Raw genomic sequence first — 9,010 nt, forward strand, 5'->3', positions numbered from 1 at the left:
CTGGAATTGCCAATCAATGCCAAATTGAATGAAATTATCTATAATATTATGAAATAGCGAAAACAAATAGATAGAATAAGTTAACACAATTTTTAAAGAATATAAGTATAGTATAAATATACAGTGGGGTTCAAAAGTCTAAGGCCACATTTAAATTCTTGAATAGAGAAAAAAAAATTAGGAATTTAAACTCGGACACAGTTTAAATTATATTATATATTATATTTTTAATTTTTAATTTAAAGGTGCTCTAAGTGATGCTGGGAGTGTTGACATTCGAATTGTTGTCAAACAAAACGGAGGCTAGCTAGACCCTCCCTCCTCCTCATCCCGTCTCCTCCCTCCTCCCCTCCCTTAAAGGAAAGTCAAAGTAGTCACTAAAAACAAAGTTAAGTTTTACTGATACTTCATTCAATGTGTAATGTCACCAAGTTAGATAAATGCTTTTATATATTGCAGAACAGAATGCAGAAAAAGAGAAACATTGTCTTAAAATCGTTTCGCCACCTGAGGTTATAACTATAACGTTAGCTCCCATACAAGGACGCAATAATAGCAAGATAACGTTAGCTTCGCGTTTCCCAGTGAGCATAAACAACGGCGGCGGCGTAAACAAATTTAGTCAAAGTTGTCAATAGCCTATAAATGAACATTCAAATCCATAACAAACAGTAGGTGAAAACAATAATGCACACAAATTGTCGCCCTACTGTGAATTTGCTTGACCATTTACAATAGAGATTGATCGCTAGCTGAAACATATATGTTGTATTCACCAAAGCTAACGCTGACTGCATAGTTCTAGCTAATTACATCCTTGTGTTGGTTTGGCGAACATGAATGTCAATTTAGAAAGAAAAATGGATTTACCTGTTCTGCAAAAACAGAGCAACTGAATGTCGGATTGGAAGCCCTTCTGCCGGCGGAGTTCTCGCCACATTTCGAGGGTTTTTCCGATGTAAATTCGGGACTTCGCGCGTTCCTTATCCTTGTCCCTCTTCTTAACAATTTGTTCATCGGAACATCGTCTCTTTAGTCGTGTGTCGGCCATAATTCAAACTTCCCTCTTCATGCTTCTCTCTCGTCTCTCCTCCACACCCCCTTCATGTCCACGCGCACTAACCCCCAAACCACACCCCTCAAATACTTCTTGTTGGTGATTGGCTGGAGCACTGTTTGTTGTGTTTCACGGTGCCGGTGAGCCCAGTTTGTTTTTGTTGCCGTTTGTGGAGCCTGTGGTGTTTACAGAGACTGCGTTTTTTTACAGTGTGTTCAGGGGACAGGCAACTAGCGGATAGTGAGGAGATGTTTGCTGTATGTGACAAAAAATGTTTTGGCCTAAAAAACGCGTGACATGACTTAGAGCACCTTTAATATTGTTGCAGAATAAATATTTTAGATATACTTCTATCCCTCAATCAATTCTCCAAACCACTTATCCTTTGTAGGGTTGTGGCAAGATATTCTTAAACCTATTTTTGATTCAACTTCTCAATCAAATTGTTGTGCTAATAAAAATATAAAAACATTAATCTGTCGATCCCTGTTAAACCGAACGTGTTAATGCAGTATTAACTTGTCTTGAGCATTTAGATTTGCTTTCTGAGTTTGTTTACTGATTGCGGACCCTTACATCTAAAACCAACAGTAGACAGAATATTTCTCTGTTAGATAGTTGGAGAGTGATCGCTACTATTGTATTTCTGTTTTTAGTTAGAGTAGTTTATTTATGGCGGCGAATCCGCTGAAGATTTTCGGGTTTGTTACTACATTTTTCTTTGATAGGTAGTTTAGACGTTTTGGGTAAACTAGCTATGGTGGTTATGTTTTGATTATTTCATTGATTTGGCGACACTCTTGGATTTTGATTCTTTATTTTTATTTTACATTTATAATGCTTCTTTGTCCTGGTAACTCTTCATCCATAATTAAACGTCTTCAACTTAAGTCTGGTATTTCTGGTTGTTTTTGCTGCTCGCACACATGACAACAGTACCTCACACAAATGTTGCGTAATCATCCCGTTTACATCTTTAAACACGTAACAACACATATAAACATTTTGAACTCTACTGCACTGTATTTAGGATAAAAATATTTATTTTAATTTATCATCTTCTATTTATTTTTTCATTATTATACTATATTGAATAATATTTTTTTTGGTCAGGTGGCTGCTGTTGAATGCTTCATTAACAGCGTGGACTCTCAAATGAGACAAAGGGAGGAAAAACAGAAGCTGGCTGCCATCGCTGGACGTATAGAGGCGTATGAGTCCGTGGAGGGGGCCAGTGAGGAAGTGGAGAGGGTGAGACACTGAGGCTTTCGTATGTCGTTTATATGAGATCTTGTATCTTGGGTGTATTTTGTCATTTACTGAAAAAACAAGTTGCAACTCCATTACCTGCTTGATGTCTCTATAATCATCCATCATGCATTGATCCTTCAGATCCTCAGGGAATATAATAACTTTGACCTGACCGCTCCAGTGATGGGCGCCCCACCTGAAGAAACCCGTCAACTGCTCTTAGAGGGAGCACTGAAGATGAAGGAGGGGAAAGAGAGCAGGGTACGATTTCTTGTTTTTATTTCTTAAAACAGAGCCAGCATTTCTGAGTGCACTTTAGTAAGAAATAGATTTTTAACTTACAGCCAATAGTTGTCTAAAAGCTTCTCACCGGTCTCCATTACCTCCTGTTTCCGACAGATGGATGTGTACGGTTTCCTGTTCACTGACGTTTTGTTGATTACTAAGCCGGTGAAGCGTGTGGAGAAAGTGAAGGTGATCCGGCAGCCTCTCGTCATCCATAACGTAGTGTGCCGAGAGCTGAAAGACCCAGGAAGCTTCCTCCTTATCTACCTCAATGAGTTTCGCTGTGCAGTGGCCTCCTATTGCTTTCAGGCCAACAGTGGCACTCAGGGCCGCAGCTGGATTGAGGCCATCCACAACGCACAGGTATTAGAATTCAATAACACACTGCAAACGTTTGGTTACTAATGGTTGGTTTCTTAAAACCATTGGGCTTGTTTACTAGTTTTAATGTGAAGAATTTTTCCATGCAGAACCAGCTTCAGAGACTTCGCTCCGAGGCCCAGAGAGATGACACAGATGACAGAGATGAGGATGAGACGGAAAGCAGCATGTCCACCTCCAGCTCTCCATCACTACAGCACAGAGACCCTTTAGACAAGAGGTACTGTTTATAAATGATTCCTTATATATATCCTGTATTAAAACTGTATATAGATTATTCCTGTAGGCATTAGCAATGGCAAGAACATGGGTTCATATCCAGTGTTGGTGAAAGTTACTTTGAAAAGTAATGCATTACAATATTGCGTTACTCCCTTAAAAAGTAATTAAGTTACTTAATTACTTTTTAAGAAAAGTAATGCGTTACGTTACTTTTGCATTTTTATTTTTGGGCAAATGTAAAGGCCCTTTTACACCAAAATTTAAATAATAAGGCTAAAGTCTAAAGTTTTAAGTCTTAAAAAATCTAAAGTCATTTTTACTTATGGTTTAACTGAATCATCGAAGGTCAGCAGCCTTCATTTGTCAATAAAGTGAGATTAAATGCATTAAATGCATACACATATTTGCTTTATTTAACATATTTAATTATTGGAGGTTGCGATTTTGTATTTCACTGATTTTATTAATTTTGAGGAATACTGAATCTTTTATTGTGCATGTGAGATTAGAAAATGCATACTCACATTAAGTCTAAAACTACAATAACCATCATGTTTAGACAGCGCACACATTTTTTTCAACATGGAGACTAGATCTGTCAGTAAATAAATGGGAAAACAAAGCAACTTGTGTTACTTATTTGAAAAAGTAAAGTAACTCTGTAAATGTAAAAGTAATGCGTTACTTGAAAAAACTAATCTGATTACAGAACCCGAGTTACTTTTAATGCGTTACCCCCAACACTGTTCATATCCAACGGAATGCAAAAATTGCACAATACATTTTGTGAAAGAGCAAAGTACATCAAGCACTCTAATAAATATCAATTTTCTTTTCCAAAAGCCTCTCTCCTTCACCAAGTCACTCCGATGGCTCCACAGAAACCCTTTCCGTGGCTGCCATGGAAGAAGCGGATGAGGTCGGGTCCTTGTCGACTGTTCAGACTGCATCGTTAAAAAATCCCCTGCTGTCTGATTCTTCAAGCCTGCGGGATTCCTACTCTACTACTCTAGACAGCAAAACTCTGGAAGGTCTGGGTGATTTGGTCACAACGGACTTGGATGCAGAAAGTCGCTCTCTTTCTATAGACAGTGCGTATGGAACTCTCTCACCTCAGTCCCTGATCACAGAACTTGATTTAAAGGGAGCGGTTTGCCAGAGCGAGGGAGAGGAGACCGATGCTGGGGAGGAAGAAGAGGGATTTGAGGATGACGAAGATGGTGACGAGGAGGATTCAATAACCTGGAATGGCTCCCAGATTACTGTAAATGAGTCCTACGTTTTAGACCATGACCATGCGAACAATGAGGAGCTCGGGCAGAAGAGTGACTTTTCTGGGATGTCTCAGGTCATGGGTTGTCGTTCCCAAACGCTGCGGCGCCGTTCGCCCGTCCAGCCCCGCCCAGACTACTTACAGCACTTTACCCTCAGGTCACGCTCCGAAGATGACCTCCTTCAATGCCTCTCCGGTCCTCTCCGCCCCTCTGGCAGGAACAATGTAAGCAAGAGCTTGACACACCTTGCCAAACAGACGTCTCAAAGCTCTGAGTTATTCCAGATGGACGAGGAAGGCCTCCGTGAGGATCCAAAAGCATTGTCGAGCAAACTGACGAGCACTCTTAGGACAGCAGAGGCCAGGCATGTGCAAAGGACCCTCAGCTGCCCCAATGGCCAGGCAGACTGTGAGATTACAGAGATTGAGACACTCCCCTCTGATGGTCTGGAGGAAAAGAGTGACTCGGTGCTTTCCCAGCAGCCACATCAGCAGCATAAAAAACTGACTGTGGCTCAGTTACACAGGATACGTGCTACCATGGTGCTCAATTCAACACTGACAGCATCGTAAGTCTACAATCACTCTTAATGTTTCACACATTTAGGTCATACTTAACTCCAATTAAGAATTCAAATATATTTGTATATTTATAATGCATAAAATATATATACAAATATTTTTCATAAATACGTGTTCAGAAATTCATAATACATGTTATATATTTATATTTATTTTACACAAAGATAATGAAGCCTAATTTAGGTTTTTTTTTTTTTGTGTGACTATTTCAGAATCATTCTCCCCCAGTCTTCAGTAGCTTATGGAGCCCCTAAAGGGACATGATGGTGGAAAAATATGAGATGGGAGGAAAAAATATATATTTCAATGCTTCTTCGCAAGAATATTATTTTCCATCACCATGTTCCTTTAGGGGCTCCATAGTAGCTTGTTCATGTAATATGAATAATAATAATATCATTACAGTAATGGAAAAATATAATTTTAAATATTGTAATGTAAGTACTCTACCATTCAAACGTTTGGTGATGGTAAGAGTCTCTTATGCTCACAAAGGCTGCATTTATCTGATCCAAAATACTGTAAAAACAATAATATTATGAAATATTATTACCGTTTAAAATTATTGATTACCATTTTAAACACTTTTTTAAAATATATTTTATTCCTGTGATGGCAAAGCTAAATTCAGCAACCATTAGTCCAGTCTTCAGTGTCACATGATCCTTAAGAAATCATGCTGATTTGCTGCTCAAGAAAATTCTTATTTATCAATGTAGAAAAAGTTGTGCAGCATAACTTTATTTTTTTGTGTGTGTGGAAACTGTTATAATTTTTCTGGGATTCTTTGATGAATAGAAAGTTCAAAAGAACAGCATGTATTTTAAATAGAAATATTTTTAACATTCTACAGTAAATGTATTTACTGTCACTTTTGATCAATTTAATGCATCCTTGCTGAAAAAACAAACAAACTTTATTTAACTACAAACTTTTGAACAGTAGTGTACATTTGTAAGGTACAATTTGGTAGTATTTGTTGTTTTCACTACTGTAATGAGAATAAAACTCATGAAAGTCATGAAAAGGTCCTAAAATATAATGCAAAAGTTTATAGTTTCAGTCGTGTATCCACAAGCAAGTTGCAATTAAAACAAGCCGCTTAGTCCTTGTCTTTCTTCATTAACTGCACATGGCAATTTAGCCATTCCCATAAAGTTGCTATCAACACTAGACATAAGGATGTACCCCCAAAATCACTAATAGCTTGCTGACAGATTGTTCCTGCGGGTTGCCCCTCATTGTCCAGACATGTCCTCTTCATTGTTAATGTTCACCGCAGAGTGTGGCACATTATAAGCTGTCAGTGTGGACTCATTAGAAGACAATGTGCTCTTCTGATATAGCTTTTAATGGGGCGAGGACACAGTGATCTCAGTCAGTGAGGCACAGGACAGCCAAACCCCTATTGTCTAGCCGTCTGTGGGAAACTGGCATTTCAACATCCAGGGGCTTTTGTCCCTAGTGTGTTTTATCTAATAATCTCAGTCTCCACCCAGAGTTATTAGAGAATTTGAACTTCAGAGAGAATGACTGCATCTAGAATACTGATTTTTCCATGTATTGTATCTATTTTTACCTAGTGGAGGGTCTCTAATTGTTCCTTGATATTTTAGTGAAGGATTTGGTGTTACGAAACGCTATAATTGTTACCAGCTGCTTTGAAGTAGTATAAAGATCATCACATTACAGATTATTAATTTGCTATTTATATTAACCCTATTCTGCTTTTTCTGCCTCTAGGGAAGTTTAATTTTTGAGTAAATGAAGCTGATGCCATTAGCTGGTCTATTGGTGGGACTTAAACCATGTCTTTGGTCCAAGACTACATCTACGAAAACGTGTAACCATGGGGACATACAACTCAGTGACAGGAAGAGGTCCAGGGAGAACGCTGTGGAACTCTCAGTTAAAAGCCATGACCATAATTCAGTAGTTTAATATTAACTATAAAGTTGAAGGGTCATACATACAAAGACAAGCATTTTTGTATAATACCTGTCTGACAATGAATAAAAGAGACTTGAGTTAATCAATTTTTATTTAACGATGCAACAGTCAGGGCTTTTGCAGAGTAAAAGGCACAGAAAAAAAAAAAAAATCATGTTCTTTCTAACTTCTAATGTGTACTTCATGCATTACTGCCCTGTGGAGGTATGTTATCACACAAAAAAGTATGAATATAAACTCTAAAGTACTCTTAATCCTTGAATGAATTGTTTGATGGACAGAAAAATAATTTAACCTCTGAGTCCTAAGGGCTTTTTGCTAGATGAAATAGCTCCTGAAACACCTCAAATAGATTGACTATTTTAGGCTGTAGTCATTTACTGAATCACACTTGTGAAAAAAATTCAATAAAAGAACAACTGTGGACTACTCTTGCTTCAAATGCCACAATAAAAATCAACTTGCATGCATTTGTTTTTTCCAGTGTTCTGTAAATATGGTATTTATTGAACCTGCTTTGTTTTGTAGAAAATATACTTATTGTTGATGCCTTTTGATTGTTATGTCCCTTTTTGGCACTGTCTCTAATTTGTCTTTTGACATCATAATAAGGGCTGAATCCATGTCTTGGATTTGATCAGTTTACATATGTATGTATCTTCAATATTTACAGGTTACAAATTTGCACAATGCTCTCAAAAGAAAGAAAAAAAAAACACAAACTTCTAATTAAAATGCTTCAAATGACAAATCCACTAGCAAAATGTGTCTATTTTGTTTTACAAAACTGAATGAATGATTTAATTTATTGTTAATGAGAAGATATTCCATAAATGGACGTCACAACTCACAACAACAAGTGTATCATAGTGACTGCAGAGAGTAATCCTATGTGTATGTCCTTACTACGGTGGCCGAGAGAGCTCAACGCGCTGCAACTGAAGAAAACGCATGCAAATAGAAAAAACGCCCGCAAATTAAGAAAACATCTTCATCAGTTTTACAACACATGTGTGCTCCAAATACTCACAACACAACCAAATACAGAAACGCTCTGCAAAAGTTCACAACACAACCAAATACAGAAACGCGCTGTAAAAGTTCACAACACAAACAAATACAGAAACGCGCTGCAAAATAGGACAGAACAAACCGGAAATGTTTCCGGGGAACCCAATAAGTGACGGACGGACGGCTGGGACGTGCTTATTGCTCGTGAGCTTTAACGTTACCTATGCCCTACTCTCTTAAAAGGGCAGACGGCAGAGCCCTTGAATTGAGCACTTTGGAGGGAGCGGGGCACTTGTGTGCCATTATGTTGATGAAGGGAGCAACGAAAGACAACGTAATATTTTCCTCATTATTTTCACCTGGGATGTTCCCGTGACAACGAAGCGCGTGTCCATCAGCTGAATAGCTGTTCTTACCAGAAATATAGTATTATTGCTGTTAACATAACTGTTGCAAATAAATATACATTTTATACAACAAAGTTTTTAAAATGTGCGTTATATCTGTGTGTGAGTGGCTCAACTTTAAAACTTGCTGTCTCATTTGGACCCTAGCTGCATTCTAACATTTCTTATGAAACTTATTTTAACATAACATGACAAAATGTGTACAATGTAACTGATGTATAGATTAATGTCTTTCCCTCATGTTCTTTTTCTCTCTCTTTATTTATTTATTTATTTATTTTAGTCTTCAGCTCATTGTTCTTTTTAGTATTCTTATGACATTGAACATATTGTAAATACATTTTGTATATTGTATACAAAGTTGTATGTCATAAACGTGTCATCTCTGTATGTTTTGCAAAAAAATTAAATAATAATAAAAGTAGACAGCTGTAAGCTTGTCCCAGCCGGGTCCGTCACTTATTGGGTTCCCCGGAAACATTTCCGTTGTGTTCTGTTCTATTTGCAGCGCGTTTCTGTATTTGTTTGTGTTGTGAACTTTTGCAGAGCGTTTCTGTATTTGGTTGTGTTGTGAGTATTTGGAGCACACAT

The 9,010-nt window shown here is 37.7% G+C and overlaps 1 protein-coding gene across 6 annotated transcripts in view; it reads left to right on the top strand.

The window, feature by feature from the left end:
* The window catches only part of plekhg5a (pleckstrin homology domain containing, family G (with RhoGef domain) member 5a), a gene marked incomplete at its 3' end in the record, with an annotated part of 41,987 nt that extends 34,235 nt beyond the window's left edge, over positions 1–7,752 (top strand). For 5 of the 6 annotated variants that reach the window (XM_082155104.1, XM_082155102.1, XM_082155105.1 and 2 more), the window contains 6 exons: positions 2,171–2,308; positions 2,450–2,569; positions 2,708–2,956; positions 3,064–3,194; positions 4,040–5,038; positions 6,795–7,752. In XM_082155104.1, coding sequence (XP_082011230.1) covers positions 2,171–2,308; positions 2,450–2,569; positions 2,708–2,956; positions 3,064–3,194; positions 4,040–5,038; positions 6,795–6,804 — 1,647 coding nt within the window. Of the gene's footprint in view, positions 1–2,170; positions 2,309–2,449; positions 2,570–2,707; positions 2,957–3,063; positions 3,195–4,039; positions 5,043–6,794 lie in introns of those variants that run through there. The other variant, XM_082155103.1, reaches the window with a different exon arrangement.
* Between the last annotated feature and the right edge of the window lie 1,258 nt (positions 7,753–9,010).

Source organism: Leuciscus leuciscus, assembly GCF_965113295.1.
Source record: "Leuciscus leuciscus genome assembly, chromosome: 23".
NCBI classification, from domain to species: Eukaryota; Metazoa; Chordata; class Actinopteri; order Cypriniformes; family Leuciscidae; genus Leuciscus; species Leuciscus leuciscus.